Genomic DNA, 27,048 nt, shown 5'->3' with positions numbered 1-27,048 from the left:
CCTGCCCAGTTTTTAAAGAGTAATAAGCCTTCCAGGCGTGTTCTCTAATAATAGAGCAAGGAAGCCCTAACAGAAACAGGAACATTTGGAGAGCATTTCTCACTCTGACGGACTCTCTGTGGAATTTTTACCCTCTTTTTCTTTGGAGTCCATTCAGAAAAAAAATTTTTTAAATCACACCAAGGAGAAAGATTGAATTTACTTAATTAATTTCTTCAGTAATGTGCTGCTGTTCATAGATGAGAGGTGACTGACCAAAATACATATATCTATATTTAGAGTTTGGGGTTTTATTTTTTTGTTTTCTGTTTTTGGGAGGCATGCCATGCAGCTTGTGGGATATCAGTTCCCTGACCAGGGATTGAACCTGTGCCCTCAGTAGTGAAAGCAAAAAGTCCTAACCACTAGACTGCCAGGGACTTGCCAGTTTTTTCCTGTTCTTGATATGTTTTTTGTTGATAGTCTGTTTTTCACATGTTTTTGAAGGCAGCTGTCTGAAATTAGGAAGGCAATCTGTAATTTGAGGAATAACCTGGTTAAAGGTTTTTGACTAGGAAAGGGGCCTGGCAGGCTACAGTCCATGGGATTGCAAAGAATCGGACATGACTTAATGACCAGACAACAAGAGTTCAAGAACTAATTGGACCATCTTTTGAGTTTTTCATTAGAAATGCTTTAAGGTAGCTAATAGTCTTTTCACTTTGGGGAGTGTGGGCATCAAGTCCCATACTCATAATATGTATATTTTATTTCTCTTTTACTAAAGTTTATATTTTGGATTATTTCATAGAAGAAGGACAGGAAAATGGAAACTTTTTTGTTCAAGAATTTCTTGGTTCTCACTTTGCTAACAGAGAGGAAACTTTGTTATAATGCCAAATTATACTTTTTTAAAGGAACAAAGTATGTATCTGTCTGAACAAAATTTTGTCCTTGGAGGATTCATGATATTTATAGAAGAGTTTTTGTTTAGGTTTGCCAACTGTGGAAATTGTTTACTCTTTACCATTTGGTACAAGTTAGTAGATCTTTTACTTCTATTCCTAGCAGGCACCCTACTCCAGTACTCTTGCCTGGAAAATCCCATGGATGGAGGAGCCTGGTAGGCTGCAGTCCATGGGGTCGCTAAGAGTCGGACACGACTGAGCAACTTCACTTTTCCTTTTCCTTTCATGCACTGGAGAAGGAAATGGCAACCCACTCCAGTGTTCTTGCCTGGAGAATCCCAGGGACGGGGGAGCCTGGTAGTCTGTGGGGTCTATGGGGTCACACAGAGTCGGACACGACTGAAGCGAATTAGCAGCAGCATTTTTTAGACAGTTTTATTGAGACATAGTTCACTTATCATTCAGTTCGCCCTTTGTGTACAATTCAGTGGATTTTCGGGCATTCACAGAATTGTACAGCTATCATCCCGTTCAATATTAGTAATTTTTCATCACCTCAGAAAGAAATCCCATACCCATTAGAGATCACTCCCGATTTCTCTGCACACCTCCCAGTCATAAGTAGCCACTAATCTATTTTCTGTCTGTATAAATTTACCTATTTTAGGCATTTCATATAAATGGAATCATACACTGTGATTGACTTATTTCATCTGGCATAATGTTTTCAAGAGTCATTCAGTTGCTGCATGCATCAGGAACTTCTTTCCTTTTTGTTGAGAAATAATGTAATAAAGGTATGCCACGCTGTTTATCTGTTCACTAGCTGAGGAACGTTGGGGTTGTTTCCACTTCGGGCCTATAGTAAATAATACTGCTATGAACACTGATGGCAACTTTTTATATGTGTTTTCATGTGTTTGAGCATAAACCCAGGAGTGAAACCCTTTCCATTATTCTTGCCTGGAGAATCCCCATGGACAGAGAAGCCCGGTGGGCTACAGTCCATGGGGTCACAAAGAGTTGGACACGACTGAGCAACTAAGCAGCAGCAGTGTAGTAACTCTGGGCTTAATGTATTTGAGGAACCACCGAACTTTTCCAAAACTGCTGTAACATTTTACGTATGTGCAATGGAATATTACTCAGTGATTAAAAAAGAATGAGATGCCATTTGCAGCAACATGATGGACCTGGAGATTATCATACTGAGTGAAGTCAGACAAAGACAAGTATCACTTGTATTATATACAGAGTATTATATGTGTGTGTGTGTGTATGTACATGTATTATATACAGAATCTAAAAAAAAAAAAGAAATATATTTACAAAACAGAAACAGAGAATGAACTTATGGTTACCAGGGGGCAAAGGTGGAGGAATAGATTGGAAGTTTAGGATTGACGTGTCACAGTGCTATGTTTAAAACAGATAACCAACAAGCAGGTGGCTCAGTGGTAAAGAATCTGCCTGCCAGTGGAGGAGACAAAGGTTTGATCCCTGATCCTGGATCCTTATATTCTTAGTTTGAGTGTTTTGATCATGAAAGCATTGGATTCTTTGTCCTTTCTTCTAGAGATGTGGTATATTACATTAATTGATTTGGGGAGATACTAAATTCATCTTCTGTTCCTAGAATAAATATCACTTGGTCATGATGTATGTTCCGTTTTACATGTTGCCAAATTCCGTTTGCTATTATTTTGTTGAGGATTTTTGAATCTGTACTCATAAGAGATTGATCTGTAGTTTTCTTATGATGTCTTTATCTGGTTTTGGTGTCCCAATTAATGCTGGCCTCATAGAGTGACTTGGGGAATGTTCCCTTTTCTTCTGTCTTTTGATAAGTTTGTGAAGAATTAGTGTTCTTATGTAAATACTTGGTGTGTGGATGCTCAGTAGCTTCAGTTGTGTTGGATTCTTTGCAACCCTATGGGCTGTAGCCCACCAGGCTCTTCTGGGATTCTCCAGACGAGAAGACTGGAGTGGGTTACCATGCCCTACTCCAGGGAATCTTCCCAACCCAGGGATCAAATCCACATCTCTTGCATCTCCTGCATTGGCAGGCGGGTTCTTTACCACTAGCACCAAATCACCTGGTTGTAGGCTTTTCTTTCAGGATAGCTTTAAAATGACCAATTCATTCTCTTTTCTTCATTCTCATTAATTACAGATCTATTCAAATTTTCTGTCTTTTCTTGATTCAGCGTCAGTACTCTGTCTTCCCAGGAATTTATTCTCTTCATTTCAGTTATCCAATTTGTTAGTGTACAGTTACTCATAGTATTCTTTATAATTGTTTTTTTAAGATCAGTAGAAATATCTAGTCATAGATCTGTAACTAGTAAATAGTTACTTTAACCCAGAAAATAACTCTTACCTTTGGGGCCCTTTCTAGGGATAGAAGATACTTGAAATGCAAAGAACTGTTGAGTCCCTCATTGTTAAACATCAGCATTAATTCCTGCCTGGCGCAGAATATTGAGACAGAGCCTTTGGGAAACAATGTTAAGAGTGGTTAACGTATGCTTTTAATACTGTTCAAAGAAATATCTCTGGGTTAAGAAATCCTCTTCCTAGAAACTTGCAGGCTTCCATAACCTTGAGCAGAAACCCTTGGCCTGATGTCCAGCTTTCTGTATGTGGAGGTGACACTGCCGCCTGCAGAGCTGTCAGGTTCGTTTTTCATTACAGAGTCTCAGCAGTTCTTTAGAGCCTTACGTAGTCAGATCTCTTATGGTAAACTTTAAAGGACTGACCAAATTTTCAGGTGATGGGTTTTCTCTCTCATTTTTAGCTTCTCTCATTTTATTGATTTTCCAATTTATAGAATGTGTCGAAACATATTCTTTTATATTTAGAACATAAAGTCTTGAATGCAGGGAAATTTCAGACCAAAGTAGTATATATAGTATATATACCCAGGCAACATACAGAGTGCTATAGAGGAGATTATTTTCAACTGTGAAAGAGCAGAGACTAAAAGATTTCTGAATCTAGGATTCCCCACTCTGACAAGTACATTCCCATCCTAAACCTGTATTAACTCTTCTGGCCAAAAGTCATTGTGCAGGGTTTTTGTTTTTGTTTTGTCATGAAAACCTTTCTCTCTCTTAATAAAACGTTTAGATTCCCATTATAGAAATCTATTATAAAAGCACTTTGAGAAGGCTATTTACAGGTCAACAAAAGATAAATTGTTAAAATTAATAGTGATATTAAATGTTAAATGCAAATAAATGTTCAATTTACTAAGAGTTTTAAAGTCTTTTGATTATTGCAGACAACTATTATGTATCTCTTTTTCAAAAATATTCTATTTTGAAAGAGAGGTGCTCACACCATAAAAAGAGAAAAGGTAACTTTACATTGGAGCTGTCTGCATCTAGAACAAAAACCTGTAGGTGCCATTGTTAAGGAAGTTAGATAGTAGATCAAATTATTGGTTGTACAGAGTAAGCAATGAGATTTCTCAATTGGAAAAGACAATTTAAGTCCTAGAAGTTGGCTCTAAGGAAACCACTGAACAAATAGATTTGGGTAAACATTTTTCTAATTATAAAAGTTAGTAATATACATAGTTCATAAAATTGAGAAAAAACAATCTTGAAGTGTATGGAGTCAAAAGTGAATATATCTCTTTACACCTTTGTGTTCACACCCCCATGCTATATTTCTCCGCTCCCCCAAACTGTTAACAGTTTGATCTGTAATGTTTCAAACTTTCTTTTGTTGTAATTGGTATTTTTGTAATACCAATTCTTTTTTTGTAATTGTTGTAATTGGTAGTTTTGTTTGTTTTGTTTTATATTTAGCATGTAAACATACACACAGGACCTATTTATTTAACTTACAAAAATGTGATCTTGCTACAGGTAATGTATTATGACCTGGTGTCTTTACTTTATGTGTCTTAGGTATATTTTTGGTGCCCTTTTATAGTAACTCATTCTTTTTAGTAGCTGTATGATAGTTCATCATATGGATTTACCATCACTTATGTAACCATTCTCCTACTGGTATTTAGATTGTTTCCAGTTTTTAGTGCTATAGATAACTGAAGTTAATATCCTAGGACATGTCTCTGCATATGTTCAAGCATTTCTGTAGACTGCCTTCCAGGAGGTGGAATGGTTGATTAATTGTCATTGATTCACATTTGTGCAGTATCTTCTGACATCCTTACCAACACTAAGTATTAGCAATGTTTTGTATCTTCGCCAGTCTGATAGATTAAAAAAAAAAAAAAATACTGGTAGGGAGTTGCCTAGCCATCCAGTGGTTAGACTCTGTGCTCTCACTGATGAGGGCCTGGGTTCAATCCCTGGTTGGATAACTAAGGCCCCACAGCCAAGCAGACAAAAAAAAAAAGAATGGTAGCTTATTGTTTTAACTAGCATTTTTCTGATTACTAATGAGATTGTTGAGCTTCCCTGGTAAAGGGAAGTAAAGAATCTTCCTACAGTGCAGCAGACCCAGGTTTGATCCTGGGTCAGGAAGATCCCCCGGAGAAGGAAGTATCAACCCACTCCAGTATTCTTGCCTGGGAAATCCATGGACAGAGGAGCCTGGTAGGCTACAGTCCGTGGGATTGCAAAGAGTCAGACATGACTGGGCATCTGTCACTTTCCGTTCACTTTGATCTTGACGCAGGAAGGCATTCCATATGTTAGATGAACAGTCAAAGGCACAGTGATAGGACTGAATGTGCCCTTATCATGGGAATTTCAGAGCTGTAAGGAAAATACCAAGGAATAGGGTTAGAAAGGCCTAAATATTCAGTAAAAGATTCAGGAAATAGTAGCCTCCTGTACGTGGATTTGAATTATAAATGAAAAATATACTGAATCTTTTCTTCCCCTCTAGTACTGGATGAACGAATACACCTCTTCCATCGGAATTGGAGTTTTTCATTCAGGAATTGAAGTATATGGCAGAGGTATGTGTGCACACAGTCTAAATACACTTTCTGAAGATTTTTCTCATTTAAAGGAGTTGCAAAATCATGACTGTAGCTCTTCCCCCCCCCTTTTTTTTTAAGTACCATACTTTATTGTAGAAATAGGGGGAAATCTCCCCATATTTGTTTATACTGTATTTTGGAAAAATGCCCAAAATTGAATGTATTTGAGGAGAAAGTACTCAAACTACACACATGTACATTGATTTGGTTATCTTTTATTCTAAATCCTGTGTCTTAAAAAATATTTTCCTTTTGAGATTGTTATACCATGACAGTTTTGCCTTAATCTATATTGACCTTCCTAAGAAACCTTGCACTTTGAAAAGATAGTATGATATAAATAATCATTTTGGTTGGAAAAGGATTGGTGCTGGAACGTCAATTTTGAAATACCAATTTCCTGAGGGAATTTCTGTAACTTGTTTTTGTAGACCTACAAATGTATAGTTATAAAGTTTAAAAATATTACTGAGCAAATCCTGCCTTTGAATACATGTTGCTTTTTGCTTAAGAGTGATGGCCTTTGTCATTATTTGAGCCCTTTTTATTCTTTATTACCATTCATTATGGTAAACGTAGCTGGAACCACTCAAACCAAGCAGCTCTGTTTCAACAGCTTTTTCCTTTGTTCTAATTCTCTCTCTTGGTACAAGATAATCTCCTGACCATGTTTTAAGTAGAATGTTGTTCATAAGACAGAGCACGTTGCTGGTTTCACCAAGGTTGTAATAATATACTAGTTTGAATCATAAGCTCACCCTGTAGCAGAAATGCTCTTATTTGCTTCAGCTAGGAGAAGGAACTGGCAACCCACTCCAGTATTCTTGCCTGCAGAATCCCAGGGACAGTGGAGCCTGGTGGGCTGCCGTCTGTAGGATCGCACAGAGTCGGACACGACTGAAGCGACTTAGCAGCAGCAGCAGGCAGTCTTTGTGACCTCTCAGATTATGCTACTGCAGTTTCTTCCCAGTTACCCCTGAAGACTACATTTGTCGTTTGGTCGCTAAGTCATGTCTGGCTCTTTGTGACCCCGTGGTACCAGGTTAGCTAATACAAGGAAAAGGCTCATTGACTACATGTGTCAGTGTGGTGTTTTACTGTCCCCTTTTATATGCTAAATTAGCTGCTTCTAGGTGCAGTGTACCATATTAAATATTGGCTATAAAAATCTGCCATGTAAGCTCCATTTTACTTGAAAGACTGCATCTACCAGAAAGCAGAGGGGTTTGTGTTGAAGGTTCCAGTGGTTGGTGTATTGATACAGGTGCGATTGTAGCCCATGGGCTTGCTCCCTGTTTGATGTGGCTTTTGCCAAAGTTGCAGGAATGTTCGTTTTTAACTGAATTTGAGTGGTATGTTACAGTTTTTAAAGTGCCATCGATTTTGGAACCACATGACCACGCTACTCTGAGGTAGATTGTAGCATGGGGCAAACCTGCAGAAAGTCATACTGCTAATTAACAAAACTAAGACTTGAACCCAAGTATTCTCATATACTAGTCCATTATCCTTTTATCTGCCTAATCATTGTTCCCATTCATAAAATGACTTAGGAATAATTAGAAACATGGTTCAAAAGAGCAAAACCAGAACCAACTACATTCCTAAAAGTGAATTATTGCTTCTTGAATAGACAAATAAGTGGGCCTACAATTTTACTATAATTGAGAACATTAAAAATCAAAATATGATTTTTCGATATCTAACCTTATCTACAGTGTTTTATAAAGTTCTGTTATTAAAAAGTTATATGTTTCAGAATTAAATGCCTTCTTATTCTACATTGTTGTTGTTTCTTATGAAAGATCTGAATCAAAAGTAAACTTAGAATTGCCTTATTCTTTCCCATGCCTTGTTCTAAAACCTTTTAAGATTATATTTAATAAATTTGAGTGACAATTTAAGCATTTGTTTAGAATTCTTTAAGTCTACTACAGTTTTCCATTTAAATATCAAAGTATCTCATACCATAATTGTTGCCAGAAACTTTATTTCCTTCCTGATTTGAAACCATGCTTCGTTTTCATTCTGGCTGAGAGTTGTGTCTGTCAGTCTGGATGTACATTCACTGTATGTGATCCAAGCTGCTGTCTCTCTCTCACAGATGTGCTGTGTGGTGTGTGTCAGGGGCTGTGTGTATTCATTTTTCAGCTGATTTTTTCTTGAATGAGGGGGATTGAATTCCATTTTTCTGGTTTCCTAATGTTTCATTCTTAATCAAAGATAAAGATAAATCCCAAGAACCTTGAAAACTCATTGTTATTAGACAGTTTTTCCAGTAAAATACAAGTTTGAAATTTGACCACTTTAATTTTTAAATGGCACAACACTGAACTGACCACCTACATACTTCGGTGTGATAGGGAAACACTGGAACTTTTTTCTCTTTTGAGTGTTAGGCACTCTCCTCTAGCCATTATAAAGTAAACATGGAAGTCAGAATTACCTTGGAGCATCTTTTATTAGAGTTTCAAGTCTTGCGTCAACTGTTCTATACAAGTAATAGCTAAATGAGATGTTTGTGAAAGCATTACTAAATTGAAAATATTTAGATGGTATCATTATTATCTTCATCATTTATTAAATCTAATTCAGCATACTGGTTAAATTTTATGTGATAAATACTAAGAATCATGAGTTTTCTCTTTTCAGAATTTGCTTATGGTGGCCATCCTTATCCCTTTTCTGGAATATTTGAAATTTCCCCAGGAAATGCTTCTGAACTAGGAGAAACATTTAAATTTAAGTAAGTAGGGAGGATAATTTTTATTACACTGTCTTAGGTGCCAAAACTTGTATTCAGGCATACAGAATTCATTCTGTAGATTTAAAAATATAGCAAGTTAAAATGTTTCTTCAATGTTGTTTTAGTTGCTAACGCTTTAAAATCAAATCTAAGTCGTGTAAAGATAGTAATCAGCCAGATAAAGTGCCTGAAAGAAGCTAGTCTGTTGCTCTTACTGAGGACCCACGGAAGTTATTTTATCTGCTTTACAAATGTTTTTACCTTAATGTAAGACTTTGCTTTAACAGACTTTCCTATCTAATGATTGCTTCCCTCAGTCTCCTATTTGGAGGGAGATGGAGGAAAGATTGTGACCTACCTAACACTCTTAAAAACCTCTTCATGTTCCCAGTGAAAGAGACACTATTTATAAACTTGAAATAACTAAAATAATCTGAATAGATTAGCCGAGAAAGTATTGTTAAGGTATTATATGCATTGATAGACCTAAAATGTATGGATATGAGTGTACTCTGGAGCCTTGGGAGTAGTAAAAAGCACCGAAAACCTACTGCTAATGCTGATAATCAAATTGTCATTCCTTAATTAAGTTTTATATTTAAAGTGATATTTAGAATCTTAGTTTCAAGGAGCTTTAAAGAAACTTCTAGGCCTATAATAGTTTCCAAGTGAAAAATAATGACATGAGGTTATAACACTGAAATTCAGTATAAGGCTATTCCCTTTTATCACTACTGAGTTAATGGTTCTCTTAGCCTATAACCAATTTGAAATATTTACACACGTAAGTGCTATAATGCCAGCCTGAATCCATCTGTTAGGTCTCCCTTTTGCCAAAACTCCTAGGTAAAAGGATTTTCTGAGTGTCGTCAGCTTTCTTGGATTCTAACTTGAATCTGACTAAAATTGTACTCTCTGTTGAATGATGTCTATTGCATTTCCAGGGTAGTAGTTTAGAAGTGGTGGGGGGTTGGTTTGTTTTTTGGTTTGGTGTATTGTTTAGAACGGGTTTGTTTTTATGCCTTTTTTTAAAATTAGTCATTTGGAAGTTGATCTCACTGCAGCCCAGTGGCAGGTAACTTAAAAGATTATTTTTAAGTGAGACTATGACCAGCTATTTGATGGCAGCTGTAATTAAGCAAGAATATTTGCAGCGTGGATCTGGTGCTCTAGTAATGTAAATTCTAATGCAATAGTAATAAAAATAACTGTGATATTACATTTTTACTATAATACTGTTTAATAAGGGGAATGACTTATTTTGAGTTTGTTTTATTTAGAAGTGGTATACTTAAGAGTTCATTGCTTTTAAAAAGTAGAAACTAAAATAATCAGATTATTAAAATACCTCATTTACTTTTTAGTCTTATTACATTAACCCTGCTTTGTTAAACACCCATCATAATATTCCTGGAAATAAACATTTCTGGAAATAAGTCTTTAAGCATGCCTATAATATAACTCACACAGCTATATTCTTTTTTTCTTTTTCCTTTTTTTTCTTTAAGAGAAGCTGTTGTTTTAGGGAGCACTGACTTCCTAGAAGATGATATAGAAAAAATTGTGGAAGAATTGGGAAAAGAATACAAAGGCAATGCCTATCATTTGATGCATAAAAATTGCAATCACTTTTCTTCGGCTTTATCAGAGGTAAATTTTATTCTAAAAGTTCTTCAAATAAATAACATTTACTCATATACTTACTGCCCCACTATATTTAGCAAGTTATTTTTTTCTGTTTATTTACATTATGCAATATATGGTATTTTATTTCTTTTCTGTAACTATTATATATGAGTGACCTTTCCAAAGTTGGTAACTTTAGAGTCAGCATAGTTTGGGGTTTTTTTTTACTTTATGCATTCAATTCTTTTTAATTATATTTTTCTTTTGTATTGGAGTACAGCCGATTAACAATGTTGTGATAGCTTCAGGTGAACAGCGAAGGGACTCAGCCGTACATGTACATGTATCTGTTCTCCTCCAAACTCTCCCTCCTGTCCAGGCTGCCACATAACATTGAGCAGAGTTCCCTGTGCTATATATAGGAGGACCTTGTTGATTATCCCTTTTAAATACAGCAGTGTGTACATGTCCATCCCAAACTCCTTTACTGTCCTCCCCCGCTCCGACTCTCAACCATAAAAGTTCATTTAGAGTCAGCACAGTTTTAAATTGTAAGTCTAGTCATGACCTAGCAAGTGTGTAGAGTGAGTACAATAATGAGTCGCTTCTTATTCTAATTTATTTATTACAGCCTTATATTTTCACTTAAATTAATGCCAAGGGGATTGGGGCGAAAAATCGTAAAAAATTAATGCCTAAGTGACTTCCACTTCTTAACCAATAAGATTTCTCTTTTCCTAACTTTTAGTTGCCAACTTCAACTTTTTTCTGGCTCTTACTTATTAATAAGTGATTCATTTCTCTTATCTAGAAGTTTCACTCTGCCAGTCATCACATAGGCACTTATTTACCTTCCCAGTTCTTGGGTGCCAAGCAGAAAACCTAAAGTAGATCCAAAGTAAAGGACCTTAAAAAAGAAAATGGAGGGAAGAAAGTTAAAAGATTATAAAATAAGATCTGGAGAATTAAATGGCACTTGAAACCGCTTCCCAGCTTCCTGATACTTAGCAGATGGTCGAAGTGGCCACATCAAGTACCACAGGAATTGTGAAATATGTAAAGGAGAAAATGAGCTGCAGTTTCAGTGACCTCTGCAGAGCTGCTTAGCTAGCTGGCCCTTTTCACTGCCCTCCTGGCTTCCCCAGCATAACTTCCAAACAGGGCTACAGCTCACTGTTGCTGTGCCTCGCCAGTTGTTTTCTGAGGACCAGTGGCATGTTTGTAAGATACACACCATGGATGTTGACTGAACCGTGTTGCAGGTGTCCACAGAAAGGGGCTTTTCCTCCATCGGGACCATCTGAAATCGAGCTGCTGACCAGCTCTGTATTTCTCAGACAGAGACTGATTGCATTCCTGACTTGGTGATTGTTGCCAAAAGCTGCAAGTTAGGGGAGACCACATCACTAGGCCTGTGACCCCTCCTCCCTAGGACCACTCCTAACAGAACTTACTTTCAACCCCATCCCCGGGGTGTTTCAGTGCAGGCCCCTTCATGAGTATCAGAATTGAGTATCAGAATTCATTGCAGTTTGCAGCAACGGAGTGCTCACCTAACAACTCTGCTTTTCTCCCACCTGTCTCCTGGAGCACCCACCTGAATAAGGTAGCTTGATTACCACGTGCAGCCATCCCCAGACTCAGAGGGATCTTTTCTAGACCATTCACTAGATCAATGACCAGGAGGAAAGGAGGTGTTGGCTATAGAAACCCATTTTAAAATTTTCTGGAAATTCAGGATTTAATCCTGACTGATTTCTAACATAATGCATCTAGCTGGTTAAATTATATAAAAATGTTTCCTCTGAAAACTCTTGTGTTCCTCGTATATACTTCCTTTCCAGATCCAGACAGAAGGTCTGGGGGAGAGTGGGGCATTCTTTTTTTAATATGAAGTTACGATTGCTGAATGTGACATACTGATTTTGTAACAACAACAACAAAAGAAAACCCTGGCCCCTGAGGAGACCAGGATGGGTGAAGGCATTAATAATCTTTTCCCTCTCCCTGAGGAAGAGCTTTTCATTCTGCCTGCCTCAGCTGCTGCAGGCACTTTGAATTCAAACAGGCCACTGAGCTTGTAATCACAGTGACAGCACTGGCTCAGGGACAGCAGAAGGTGGGCCTCGCTCCTGCGCTCCCCACGCCGAACATGAGCAGATGTCTTCCACACTCACAAGGCTGATCACCTCGTGTCATGTACAGAAAGAACTGTTTGGGACTGAGTGCCTTCAGGCAGTCCCTCTGAACCAAGATGCAGCTCATTTTTCAGACTGGAGCAGAGGGCCCTGTCCATTTGGGCTGCTGCAACAAAATATTGTAGACTGGTGGCTTGTAAACAATAAGAATTTATTTCTCCCAGTTCTGGAGGCTTGGAAGTCCCAGGTCAAGGAGCTGGCCGACCTCAGGGCCTGGCGAGAGGCCTGCTTCCTGGTCCACAGGCCATCTTCTCGCTGTGTCCTCACCCGGTGGACGCAGTGCAGAAGCTCCCACATCTCTTCTATAAGGCTGCTTACACCACTCCTGACCTGATTACCTCCCAGAGGCCCCACCCCCAAAGACCAGCACAGTGAGGGCTACAATTTCCACAGGACTTTTGAGGGGATGCAGATGTTCTGTCTGTAACAGGCCCACAGTGCTCACCACAGTGAGAAAGCATCTGGGGCCTTGTTAACCCTGTGCTGCCTGACTCATGTTTGCCCTGCTGAGAGTGCCCTGACTCCATGAGCTTAGCTTCTGGTGGTGCCCTCTGGTATTCTCCTTCTGTGCGCACCCTGACTATCATGACATTGCTTCGGCCCTGGAAGATCTTTCAGGTCAACTTCACCTTACTGGCCAGCATTGTGCTGTGCCTAAATTGATACCTTAGACCAGATGAAGAAAGCTCATACTGAAACTTAAACTTTGATGGTTTAATGGAGTTTATTTCAACTGGGTAAGTCTGGCACCCCTCAAGAGTGCAACTGAGCTCAGTTCTTCAAGTTGGTCTCAGTGCCACAGGGGGTCCTCTGATCATTTCTACTGTGACAGCTTGGCTGAGGGGTAAACTGTGCGAGAAAAGTAAACCAAGCAGCCTGGAGACTGCTGTCTTTAAAAACACCTGCATACAGAGTCTTCCTTGGCTGCCTCTAAGAACTTGGTTTTCAGGAGGGTCTCACCTGCCCCAGACTCCCGCAGATTAAGGGCTCATGTACCTGAACTGTGTGTGAGTGCGACTAACGCTAAAGCCCTGCTTTGGTTCTGGGAGGCTTAAGTACGTGCTAGGAAAGGGTGCCTATATGACCAGGCCTATATAAAAACCTCGGAGAAGGCAGTGGCACCCCACTCCAGTACTCACTCTTGCCTGGAAAATCCCATGGATGGAGGGGCCTGGTGGGCTGCAGTCCATGGGGTCACTAAGAGTCGGACACGACAGAGCGACTTCCCTTTCACTTTTCACTTTCATGCATTGGAGAAGGAAATGGCAACCCACTCCAGTGTTCTTGCCTGGAGAATCCCAGGGATGGGGAGCCTGGTGGGCTGCCGTCTATGGGGTCGCACAGAGTTGGACATGACTGAAGTGACTTAGCATAGCATAGCATATAAAAACCTTAGACATTAGGTCTCTCATGTTCCCCTAGTAATAAACATTCCGTGTGTGTTGTCACAGCTTCTTATCCTTTGTGACTGCACTGTGAAGAGGACCTTTGAAAGCTTGTGCCTGATTTCCTGTGGACTTCGACCTGTGCCTTTTTTTTTTTTTTTTTTTTTGCTAATTTTGTATTCTTTTTACTGTAATAAATCATAGCTATGAATACAACTATATGCCAAGTCCTATGAGTCCCCTCAGCAAATCATCTAACCTGGAAATGGTCTTGGGGGCTCCTGATACAGTTCCCTAGCATTCTCCAAAGGTAACAGATTTTTTTCAGAATGTAGTATAACTATAGATTCCGCCCCCCCCCCCCCCCACAGATTCAAAAATAATTGATATATTTCAGTTCAGTGCAGTTATTGTCCTTGTCCTATTTTTTATCGATGGGATTCTCTCTAAGTCAGCTTCTGAGTCTTTTGATATGATGCTAATTTTTTAAAACAATTTTATTGGCGTTTAGTTGCTTTATGTTATGTATGTTAGTGTCTGCCGTACAATAAAGTGAATCAGCTGTACGTATACATATGTCCCCTCTTTGGGTTTCATTCCCGTTAGGTCACCACAGAGCATTGAGTAGTGTACCCTGTGCTATACAGTAGGTCCTCGTTAGCTATCTGTCGTATGCTGCTGCTGCTGTCACTTCAGTCGTGTCCAACTCTGTGCGACCCCATAGACAGCAGCCCACCAGGCTCCCCCGTCCCTGGGATTCTCCAGGCAAGAACACTGGTTGCCATTTCCTTCTCCAATGCAGGGAAGTGAAAAATGAAAGTGGTCGCTCAGTCGTGTCCGACCCTCAGCGACCCCATGGACTGCAGCCTACCAGGCTTGTCTGTCCATGGGATTTTCCAGGCAAGAGTACTGGAGTGGGGTGCCATTGCCTTCTCCGATCTGTTGTATACATAGTAGTATATATATGTCAGTCCCAGTTCATCCCACCCTGACTTTGTTCATCTTTAATTGCCTTCTTGGGTTTTGGTATAATGAGATATTACAGGCTCATCTATGTATTTCCTACCTCAGAACTGTTTCCTTCTAGTAAATATTTGCTGCTAAGTCACTTCAGTCATGTCCAACTCTGTGCGACCCCATAGTCAGCAGTCCACCAGGCTCCACCGCCCCTGGGATTCTCCAGGCAAGAACACTGGAGTGGGTTGCCATTTCCTTCTCCAAAGCAGGAAAGTGAAAAGTAAAAGTGAAGTCGCCCAGTCCTGTCTGACCCTCAGCGACCCCATGGACTGCAGCCTACCAGGCTCCTCCGTCCATGGGATTTTCCAGGCAAGAGTACTGGCGTGGGGTGCCATTGCCTTCTCCATAAATATTTAGAAATCTTAATCTGGGCATTAGGGTTGCTCCTTGCTAGTGCGTTGGTGATAGTTTCTAGGTTTTTTTTTTTTTTTTTTTTCCTGCAGTAGACAGAGCTAGGGCTTTTTTACAATTTCATAGTGATGTTTCTACTTAAAATTCAGGCTATAGGATTTTTACTTAACCTTATCAATAGTATATCTGTATTTTGCTATGCCAGGTATAAAATCCCATTTCTCAACAACATAATTACCCATTCATTTTAATCCCTTTATACCTAAAACAATCTTGAAAGTGAAAGTGAAGTCGCTCAGTCATGTCCGACTCTTTGCGACCCCATGGACTGTAGCCTACCAGGCTTGTCTGTCCATGGGATTTTCCAGGCAAGAGTACTAGAGTGGCTTACCATTTCCTTCTCCAGGGGCTCTTCCCAACCCAGGGATCGAACCCGGGTCTCCCACATTGTAGACAGACGCTTTACCGTCTGAGCCACAACCTTAGAGTAATAGTATAACCACTGCCACCAGCAATATGACTACTGAAAAGTAGAAGCTTTTTGCAGTTCTATTTTATTAGAGTATGGCTCAATAAAAGTAACAGTGTTTTGTAGTTAGTTGAAATAATTTTTTTCTTGTGTGGTTATGCCACCAGTTTTCTACACAGGGTCCTTGTTTCATTGATCTTTTTGGTTGGGGGGTGCTTTTTTGTTTAATTTTGTGTTTATAAAGTCTTTTCATGGTTCCACAGTCAAATGTGGGAGAAAGAAAAAACAAAATGTGTTCATAGCTTTCTAACTTCTCAATATCCACTCCCCTCCACCCTTCTTCCTTGGCCTTTAGAACTGTAAGAGAAAATATTGAATTGTTTTAGCCACTGAGTTTCTGATAGTTTGTTAAAGTTGCCACAGGGAACCAGTACAGATGTTGGTACCTGGAGATGGGCCACTATAACAATACCTTTACCAATGTGCAGGTGGTTTTAGAATTAGGTGATTGGTAAAGGCTGGAGCAATAATGAGGAGTTTGATAGAAAAAACCTGGATTACCTTGAACAGAGCAGAAATACTGAACATACAGGTATTAAAGGTGCTGCTGGTGAGGGCTCAGAAGGAAATAAGGAACATGTTATTGGAAATTAGAGGAAAGGAAATCTTTGTTATATAGTGACAGGAAGCTTAGCTGAATTTTGTCCAGCAGTTTTGTGGAAAGCAGAACTAACTGTAAACATTAAACTTGAATATTTAGCTGATGAGATTTCCAAGCAAAGTGTTCAAGGTATTCTTTCTGCTTATGCACAGACGGAAAAAAAGAAATGAACAAAGAAAGATAAAATAAAGAAAGAAAAGTTCAGCGACACAGGAGTCAGAACTTAATGATTTGGAATTGTTTGGCATGTCCAGGTGGAAAAGATGGTAAAAGTAGGGGCTTTTCTGTTAGGAAAGCATATTGTAGAGAGAAGGCCCAAGGGTGTGACTGGGTAACTGCTGCTGAAGAGATTAAAGATTCGACTCCTGGATCCTTTGAACCATCTCGGGAAATCAGGAGTAGAAATGGAATCTTCCAGGAGAGATCTACAGAGGAACCTCATACCTCGTAGAGTGAATCCCATGATGTACACAGGAGACTCAACATTTTTGAGGTTGTTACGTTAGTAGAAACACTGCCAGCTTGGAATAAAAGGGACAGAGAAAGGACAAAATGAAAGATGACTCTTGGATTCTCAGATTCTATAGGCAGGAAACAGGCTGGTGAGAAAGGATGATTTCATGGGCCCAGACAACAGAACTGAGGACCACAGAGGATTAGTCCCAAGCCTTGAAACCTAATGGAGGTCGCCCAGTCAGATTTTGAAATTGCTTAGGACTAATAATTCCTTCCTTCCTTCCATGTTCTCCCTTTTAGAATGGGAATGTGGATACTTAATCTGTGCCTGTCCACCATTACATTTGGGGAGCATCCTATACATATGTTTCTCTACTTTTTTTTTTTCACTTCACATTGTAGCATGGAGTTTATTCTATAACAGCTGAATGATACTCCTTGTTTGGATGTGCCAAAATGTCAGTTTCCTATTAATGACATTTGGGTTATTTTTAGTCTTTGGCTATTACAAACAATGCTGTAATTAGTAACCCTGTTCACACCTCTTTTCAGTAAATTCCTAGAAAGAGAGATTACCAAATTGATGCTTAAATGCAAAAGTAATTTTGTTATGTGAATCAAATATTTTTTGATCACTTTCCACAGTAAGAAATATATTTTACATCATGATCTAGATATGTATACATAATTAAAACAAGTATCACAGATACCCTATTATCTACAGTTTATTTCATTTTAAGAATTCAAGTTACAGTGCTCAATGACCTACTTACGAATCTTGACTCAAAGGTTAATAAAAGACATTGGCTTGATCGAGGATCTGCACACATTTTCTGAAAGAGTCATATAGTAAATATTTTAGGCCTGTGGACAACTATTCCTGGATTCCATTCTGTCTCTGCCATGGTAGCCTAAGAAGCGTAGGCCATAAAAAAATGAAGGGGCATGGCTGTGTTACAGTAAAATTTTTATTTATAAAAACAGATGGCTTTAGTTTACAGAACTCTGTTTTAGGTTAATCTAGCCAGCTCTGGATGTTGAGATGAAGTCAGCTTTCCATAAAGTACATTCATACATAGAGAAATAAAATCAGGATTTAGGAAGGAGAATGAAGAAAAACACTTGGATAGTCACCAATTGCTTATTATATTAACCTAACTATTCCTAGTCACCACTTCTGTGGTAACCTTCAAATATACAAATCCCCCTAATTATGTCTTGGGTGTAAAATATAATGGAATACTTGTTTGCCTGTGTTTTTTAGAATAAACAGATAGGAATGGAATAATATAAGGTCATTGCTCAGCTTTCCCCCAGATCTACTTCATGCACATTCTTGAAGTATGTTTAAGTACTGTCTGCCTCTCAGGGCTTCCAGGCAGTGTAATCAAAAATGATCAAAACTTTCTACTTTCCCCCCAGAGAGACCACCCTCGGTTAAGACAGAGACATAGTGTTTAAATGAAGCCATTAAGGCAGAGGGCTAAAGTGTCACATTGCTTGATTACAGGTGCCAGCTTATTTACATTTTAGCTAATTTTTGGACATAAGATACTTTAAAACCAACGAAGCTAAACTAGCTGATACTTCACTTCTGGATCATAATTATCATTATTACAATGATTATAATCTTTGACATGGTTGGAGGCAACACCACCACAGGGACAATAAAGCATGGCCTAGTTAAGCCCAGTTTCGGCTGTGGAAGGAAAGGAGGGTAATAAAGTTAGTATTATAGAAGACCTAGTTCATACTATTTGCAGTTGGAAAAAGATGGGGCTTACAAGTTTTGAGGATAAGGATGAGAACTGCCTGGCGCTCCTGGTACTTGACTAATATCTTCTTTCACACGTCTTTTCTTCTGTGTTCAAAATACTTCTACAAGCATCCCCAAGCAGTTGCAAAGAGCAAAGAAAGAAAGGAACTAAATGGAATTAGCTTGATTTTATAGATGTAAAAAATAAGCAGCTTAGCAAAGTTCTTCAGAAAGGAAGGGACGGAGCTGACAATAGGGAGACCCCAGGCTTCTGAGTTAGGGAGCGGCTTGTCATCAAAGGTTGGAAATAGCAGCACCGAAGGACACGGAGCAGTGGCTTTTCTACATATCCGCCTGCCTCCCTGACCCTCCACTCCTTGGCAGCGGACCAGATAACCTCAATCACTCACCTAATGCTACGCTTCTTCTCCCCTGTAGATTCTCTGTGGGAAAGAGATTCCTCGCTGGATCAATCGGCTTGCCTACTTCAGCTCCTGTATACCTTTTCTACAGAGTTGCCTCCCAAAGGAGTGGCTCACGCCCGCAGCCCTGCAGTCCAGTGTCAGCCAGGAGCTCCAGGACGAACTGGAGGAAGCAGAGGACGCTGCAGCCTCGGCTTCCATGGCCAGCACCACCGCGGGCTCCAGACCTGGGCGCCACACCAAACTATAAATGTCTCCAAAGTCACACATTCAGAACTGTCTGTGGCAGTTGACTATCACTAGAGAAAAGTAAAAGAATAAACGTCCTTTGGATATTTTGTATGCAAAGATGGCTCTCCCCCAAATCCCAGTTTTTCAGCTCAGGATTATATTTGTAATCAAAAACAAAACAAAACAAAGAAATCACTTGGCGCAGGAGGGAGAACTTTGTATGAAGCTGCCCTCTGTTTTTTTTACCCACTTGTAAATTTGGATTTACTTCTTCTGTTTTATACAAGCTCTGTTAAGTTATGTTTACAGTATTTTGTATCACTGTTTACAAATCTTGCATGGACTTCTGCCACCATGAAAGAAGAAAATCATGTCTTCAGAACTTAGGCAGGTAATCTTTGTACACTTCTGACCTTTGCCCGAGCTACGGCATACGTCATAGGCACAGAGGAAGGTACTTAATACAGTTACCGTCACCATGACCTGCTTAAGAATTGTCTTTTAGGTTTGTCTTTGTTCTTGTTACCCTTTGGGCACCAGGATGCACAGAGGTGAAGGAGCACACACAGCCCTAAGGGCTCAGGACCTTGGTCTTCGTGAGAGGTGCCCGAGCCCAGGTGCTCTTAGCGCGCCTTCCACTCCGAGTAGCACATCTCCCAAGGTTCCTGCTGAACGGTTGCTTTCATCCCAAATATCCGTCCACCTCCACGGGGTGGTGCACTCTCGTGTCAGTCTGGCTTTGATGCCTCTGATTCTGTAAGATGTTTTTCGTTAAAGATACTCTTGCTGGTAACAAGTGTTTTTGCACATGCATTGGTTGGGGGGCTTCATTTTTAGTATATATCGATTTCCTCCCCGCACAGGATTTTGTACGTGGGGCAGGAGTATCCTTAGTGGTAGCCTTCTGAGTAGCAGTGTGAGTTGACATTCAACTGCTTTTAACTATTCAGGCTACCTTTTATACTACATCTTGAAAACTAGAGTCTAAATGAACACTTTCCAAAAAAGTGAATACTTGGATATTTTAAGCATTTTATGTTCCCTACCAGAAAGACTATGTTGAAGTTTGTTAGTTTGTTATGGGAGTAGTTTCACCTCGTAATAGAAAGCCTAGTCACATTGACCTCGTGTGGAAAACACATATTTATGTGTCTTAGACTTCGTCTTTTTCTGTTCTCCCAAATGTGTGTGTCTTACATAACCTACTCTAAGAACGAAGTTGTCACCGCAGATAGGTCCTCATTAGCAAGGAGTCTGTCTGCTCACGTCTACTCCCAGTTTGACCCTTGGATGTAAGAGCCAAGTCATTACATGTCAGATTCAATTTTTCTGCCTTAAGAATGAATGTCCTATATAAAATATTGGATGCAGTGTATAAATTATCCAAGGCAGTGACTTCAGCTTTATATATATTGTTAGTTTTAAAATCATCTACATTTATTTAAACTTCTAGATGGGATTGTTTGCTATTACTCTTTGTAAAGATACATATCTTTCAGTAAACTACATTTTTAACTTTTCCATAAGCTGATTTTGAGTCGTTTTATCAAATAAAGCACACCCTGTTCATAGGGAAAATAAACCTTGGGTTTGACCTGAGGAAAATGAAGCCACTTAACCTAATCACGCTTTTGACTGTTCTGCTTCTGGAGAGGAAAGCCTTTATGAGTTATTCTCAGTTCTTTGAGAGGGGCAGAGCACTTGTTTTAGGAGATGGGCCAGAAAGGAATATATGATTGTTATGAGACGTTGACTCGGTTCAGGTCTAAAAGTGAAATTGAGAATAAAATGCAAAGACTCTGATAGTGAATCAGTTCACTCAAAGAAGAGTCCTATCCTAACCTAAAACTCGGGTTAGTGATAAATGTTTAGTGCAGTTGCTTGGGATATTTTAAAAAAATAATTTGGTGGATTCCAGTTTTCTTCTTGTCCATTCAAATATACACGATTTCAAGTCTGTGCTGCTGACACCCATGAAGGAGTGGCCATTGTTGAGGCACTTCTTGGTGAGTAGCCAGGAACCTTCTACCTTTGCTCATCCAGATTCCAGCACCTCAGCACACAAATGATTTTATTGTGATTTTGTTGTATTTGTTTTCATCTGCAGCAACTGGGGTTTAAAAATAGTGTAAAGGGTCTTAGTAAAAATAAATAATGGCCTAAAAGGCCAATTATCGTAGAATCAGCCCATAAAATTCTGGACATGAGATTGTTGGCAGTCTAATTGTACTTGAGGTTGAGAAAATAAGTGTCTTTAGAAAATCTCATTTAAGTCCGTTTGTTCACTGCAGTTCAAAATTGAGGATGAATTTAATTAACTAGCATTTAGCCACTTTCCCTTGCCCTTGAAGGAAAAGCCTCTTGTTCTCAACCTGATTTTTGTTAAGAAAAATCCTGTATAAAAAACCAGGTCATTAAGATACATGTGATACGATGGCATCAGATGTTCTCTTTGTAGCTGTAACCAAGTGATACATTTCTCATGGTGGGTTGGACAGTAATAGTGTTAAAGAGGGCCAGGAGCTGCTGGTTTCTGCTGTTTGTTCTCAGTGCCCTTTGGTTTCATTTTTTTTCTCTTTTCAACCCTAAGAAGTGGGCATCAGTTTTGGAAAGCGTGGCCTGTGGAGTGGTAGAAGGCAGTGATGCAGCAGTAAAGAGAGCCTCCACTTGATGCCTGAAATCCAGCCCACTGTTGCTCTGACCCACAGCAATAGTGCAAGTTACCTTCACCAGCATTTGTACAGAGCAGGGAATTCTGGTTTTCGCCAATTGATAGCATTGTGTGTATGAGGAGATTCAACCCTACAGACAGCTGCGGGCCTCTGTATACATGGCTTCTTTCCATCACAAAACGGGTAGAAACATTTTCACTGCTTCAGGGCTCTCATCTGTGTGTCGTCTTATGGCTCCATTTCTATAAGATACTCTGTAATTTTGATACATGCTGTATTTTCTTTCAATGACTAAGTTTAAAAGACTTGGGTTCTGTTCAGCAAATTGGCCATACTGCCATTGTAGCCCTTCCCTTCAGTATGGTTTAGCGTGCAGCTCAGTCATTAGACTTTCCTTGTCTACCTAGTCAATACACATCTTCGCTGTTTGAAAGGTGTTACAGCAGTTGGAGAATCTTCATGAACCTGAAGATTATTTCTTGTGAATTTGAATGCAAATGTACTGTCATTCATAGTGTTTATATGAAAAAATACCAGGAATCTTCACTTTTGCTACCTTGATATAGCATTGGGCTATCGTGTTAACAACATTGAAATACATCAATTTATTAAAAAATACTTTTATAAGAAATGTTTTATAGTGCTTTCTGACCTCCAGAAGACTGCAAATGTTATATATTTGTGTGTGGGGGGGGGTTGGGGGGGCTGTACTATTTTTATTTAAATTTTTTATTTTTTTGTTTATACAATTTTAAAAGCTACACTCCATTTACAGATTACAGGTGCTTCTAGACGGGTAGGGATAAGGATAGGGCGCCCCCTGAACACACCCCCCGTCTAGAAGCACCTGGCTCTGTTCCCCACGTTGGAACAGTGCATTCTGTAGTCTCTCTTACACCCAATAGGGACGTTATTTGTTAAACCCAAGAATCACGTCTGCTCTGCAGAGACATTGTGCGCCCTTCTCCATTGTATATTCCTCTTGAATTTGCCTGTACTTTTACTCTCCTGTATTCCTGCTGAACTGCAGGTCCATGGACCAGCTCCTTAATGGTCAAAGCATAACCACACATGCTCCCAGCAGTGCCAGCCCCGACTTCTAGGGGATGGAGGCAAAGCTGGGGAGGGAGAATATGCCCTCTTGTCTCCGCCAGGAGTGCAGGGGAGACACCTGTGGGGGAATGGCCCCCACTGTCATTGAACACACTGCCCATCTAGCACCAAGCGAGCAGGAGCCTGGGTGACTGTGCTCCTAGCTTCTTGCAAACCTCTTCTGCTCTGCACCTCCAACGTAACCCTTCCCTCATCTTCATTTTATACCTAGTCCCTCCACAAACAAAAACTTCACAAGTGGTGGCTAGGGCTCTCTGGTCAGTGGGTAAGACTGCGCTTCCACTGCAGAGGGTGCAGGTTCAGGCCCTGGCTGGGGAACTAAGATCCTGCATGCCGCGTGATGCAGTCAAAAAGTAACAATGGTCAATGCCTGTTCACTCTGCTAACTAGGAATGATCTACAACTCATCTGTTCTCAAGGACAGAAACCAAAGGGGAGCTTTCCCCCAAGTCTAAATAGGTTTTTAATAGACTACCAACTCCAATCTGGTAAAGCAACTGGTCTTACCTGTAGAAAGGATGCCAAATACACCGAGGGACAGTGGTCTTTTCTCTCCCATTATCTGCTCCCGAAGTTCTCATCACCCAGATACTGACTCTGTTCTCAGTGTGCAGAAGTCTGTGCTAATAAAGATGAATGCTCCATGCTGTGCATTGCAAGAAGTAGATTAGAGGCAGGCAGCTACTACTTCCTTATGGATTCTGAACCCAGAGAACTGCTGAGCCCTCTCAAGCTTGTCTCTTTGATAGTTTCCCCGAAAGGAAGATCCTTCCAAAGAGGATTATACTTTGTTCCTACAGTGGGAAGTGTGAAAAGTTTCTATCTTGTCAAGGCCAAGGGAAAAGCTAAGGTTAAGCAAGTGTGTGTTTAATGGATCAGTCATGTCCAACTCTGCGACCCCATGGACTACAGCCAGCCAGGCTCCTCTGTCAATGGCGATTCTCCAGGAAAGCATACTGGAGCGGGTTGCCATGCCCTCTTCCAGGCGATCTTCCCAACCCAGGGATTGAACCCAGGTCTCCTGCATTGCAAGCAGATTCTTTACCAACTGAGCCACCAGGGAAGCCCAAGGTTAAGCAAGGCCTGCTCTCAGTTCCAGCTCAGAAATGCATTCATTTCCACTTTGCTGTGCAGTAGAAACTAACACAACGTTGGAAAGCAACTCCAGGAGAAAAAAAATTTTAATAAAAATAGGCCCCAAAATATGTGGCCTCAGCTAAAATATGGATTTGAATTTGCTTTTTAAAAAAAAACAAATATTTGCAATTCCACCATACTGTTTATGTCAATGAATAATAACTGTGATAAAATATTTCCTTCAGGGAGTAAGAAACTAACAGGTCAACAGCAGAAAGAATTGTTAAATACCGGAGAATAATGACCTAAAATACATTAAAGCTTGAGCTGAGCATGCTTCTTAAGTAGTTAATGTCCAATATTAAATGTTTTATTTAATTGCCCATTGCTTGATAAATATTAAGTTAATATAAAATATTAAAACCAGTGACCAGTAAGATAGAACAACATGTATTATTTAAAAATGTACTATAAATATTATAACCCGGGTTGTATGTATATGCTTTAAAAGGTTTGAGAAAAAGCTGAAAAAAAAAATGACCTTTAAAATTATGTAAATACATTATGAATATTTATTAGTATATTTTAAAATTTGAACATAGCAATAAAATTTATGATCCTACAGATCATTAAAAAAAAAATCGGGCAGTTGACCTCGGTATTGGGGGAGGTTCTTCTTCCCCTGTGTTTCTCCTTTCCTGTCACACAGAACACCCTACTGGTGACACTTCTATCACCAAACGTGTGGGGGTTTTCTCCAGACCAAGCAGTTCTCCACGACAGGGGCTGGTGGGTCTACAACTCAGTTCTGACACTATCTGCCTGGAGGTGGCATCAATCTGACAGGTTAAGGGCTCAGTCCCACTAAAGTGCCCCCCACTTGAGATGCCAGTCACTAGTCGTAGGGCCCCGGGTTACCCACAGTTTCTGTCTGGCTTGGCTACAAATCAGAGGTTCCCACAACACCCTCCTTGAGTTTGATTTGCTACAGTGACACACAGAACTCAAGAGCAACACTTCATATACCAGTTTATTAAAGGATGTGATTTAGAAAGTACAAACGAACCAGATAAAGAGAAATACAAAGTGAGGTCTGAGAGCATCCTGGGCACGGGGGAGCTTCTGTCCCTTTGGAGCCGGGGTGCGTCACCCTCTTGGTGTGTGGATGTGTTTGGCCACCTGGAAGATCTCCAAACCCCATACTATTGGGATTTTATGGAGGCTTCTTCACTTAGGGATGAGTAAGTACTAACTCCATTTTCAGCTCCTCTTACTTCTCGGGTAGGGATGACGGGAAAAGATTCCAAGCTTTTAATCATGGTTTGGGGCTTCCCAGGTGGCTCAGTGGTAAAGAATCTACCTGCCAAGGCAGGACACACAGGAGACGGGTTTGATGCCTGGGTCAGGAAGATCCCCTGGAGAAGGAAATGGCCACTCACTCCAGCATCCTTGCCTGGGAAATCCTATGGACCAAGGAGCCTGATGGGCTACAATCCGTAAGGGTCACCAAGAGTCAGACCCAACTGAGCAACTAAGCATTCATGCAGTCATGGCTTGGTCTTTCTGGAGACCAGGGGCCATAAGGTGCCCACCCAGAGTGGCCTCAACAGAACAAAAGCTGCTCCTGGTGCTCTTATCACTCAGGAGTTTACAAGGGTTCTAGGAGCTCTGTTCTTGGAATCGGGGCCAAGGACCAGCACATATTATTTCCTATTATCTCACAACTTCCAGTTCTTTGACCTACATATTCATCAGAGCTTGAAGCCAGAGTCACTCTCCATGTTACAATGGGAAAACGTCCTTACTGTTTCCAAAAGCCAATCCTTCTGTATCACTAGGTCCCTCTCATCTCTCAAGGCCTTGCCCCAACTTTATTCCTTGTCTCCTTTGAAACATCAGTTTCCTTTTCTCCACTGGATCATTCCTATCAGCATAAAACATGTTCCACGCTTTCTCAGCTAAAACCAACAATCCAAGACAAAGTCTCCCTTCACGCCCTCATCCCTAGCAGGGCAACTTTTCCCAATTTCTCTCCACAGCAAAACTTCATGCACCTTCAAGTCCCATTCACTCATAAATAATATTTTGGTTTACATACATATATATTTCAGCCTGAAAAATAATGAAATGAACACGTCCCTGTACCCACTACCCAGCTTAAAAAAATAGAACATGAGCAGGAAGCTGCATCTCCCTCCACAGTCACTTCCTTATCCCTCCACTGAGGGGATGACCACTATCCTGAACCGTGTGTTAATCATTCCTGTTTTTAACAGTTTTTCATACCCACTTATGCATCCCTAGACAGTATATTATTTGGTATTACCTATTTCAAGACTTTTATAAATGGAATCACTTTGTATATGTTCTCCTGTGATTTAAAAAAATTGTATATATTTCTTGAATTTGCACATATTTATGTGTGTAGTTATAGTTCACTTTCACTGCTGTATACCTATAACACAGTTTTATATATATTCTACTTTTAATGGACATTTGGGCTATTTACTGAAACAGCCCTAATGCTCTTGTGAATGTTGTTTAAGACATACCTTCTGCTCAGATACAAAGGTCCCTCTAGGGGTGGAAATTTGAGGTTGGAGGGAATATGCGGGAGGGTTTCCACTTATCTGGGAGAGGAACTGCAGAGTTGGAGGGAATGTGCACATTCAACTTTATTAACTTTTAGGGAAAAAAATATACTCTTCCTACTGCACTTTCATTAAATAAAATCTTATTCGGCCCTCTCTTCATCTACTAGTCAAACAGAGCTCCACAGGCTAGCTATTGTCTTATAATATCATATAATGAAATTTCAGAGCCTGGGCTTGAAAAGTATTTTTTTCATTATTCAAAGGTAAGAGCTGTGCTCAGCTCCCACACAATCCCTAGGAAGATAACACTCAACATCACAAAAGTCATTCAAAGGATCTGCTTGATTGGTTAAGAACCTTCAACAGAATGTGTCTTGCAACTCAAAGCAGCAGAGTCTAGGTAGACTTCTATGACTAGAAATTG

The 27,048-nt window shown here is 40.0% G+C and overlaps 1 protein-coding gene across 2 annotated transcripts in view; it reads left to right on the top strand.

Annotated features, from left to right (window-relative positions):
* Positions 1 to 22,471, top strand: part of DESI2 (desumoylating isopeptidase 2) — a 45,339-nt gene extending 22,868 nt beyond the window's left edge. The window contains exons 2-5 of one of the 2 annotated variants that reach the window (XM_027564681.1): positions 5,754 to 5,826; positions 8,503 to 8,596; positions 10,105 to 10,246; positions 18,954 to 22,471. In XM_027564681.1, the coding sequence (XP_027420482.1) occupies positions 5,754 to 5,826; positions 8,503 to 8,596; positions 10,105 to 10,246; positions 18,954 to 19,187 (543 nt within the window). In that variant the 3' untranslated portion in view covers positions 19,188 to 22,471. The remainder of the gene's footprint in view (positions 1 to 5,753; positions 5,827 to 8,502; positions 8,597 to 10,104; positions 10,247 to 18,953) is intronic. The other variant, XM_027564682.1, reaches the window with a different exon arrangement.
* Positions 22,472 to 27,048: the final 4,577 nt, after the last annotated feature.

Source organism: Bos indicus x Bos taurus, chromosome 16, assembly GCF_003369695.1.
Source record: "Bos indicus x Bos taurus breed Angus x Brahman F1 hybrid chromosome 16, Bos_hybrid_MaternalHap_v2.0, whole genome shotgun sequence".
Lineage (NCBI taxonomy): Eukaryota > Metazoa > Chordata > Mammalia > Artiodactyla > Bovidae > Bos > Bos indicus x Bos taurus.
The sequence above is the reverse complement of the archived record's forward strand: the minus strand, read 5'-3'. Positions and strand labels throughout refer to the sequence as shown.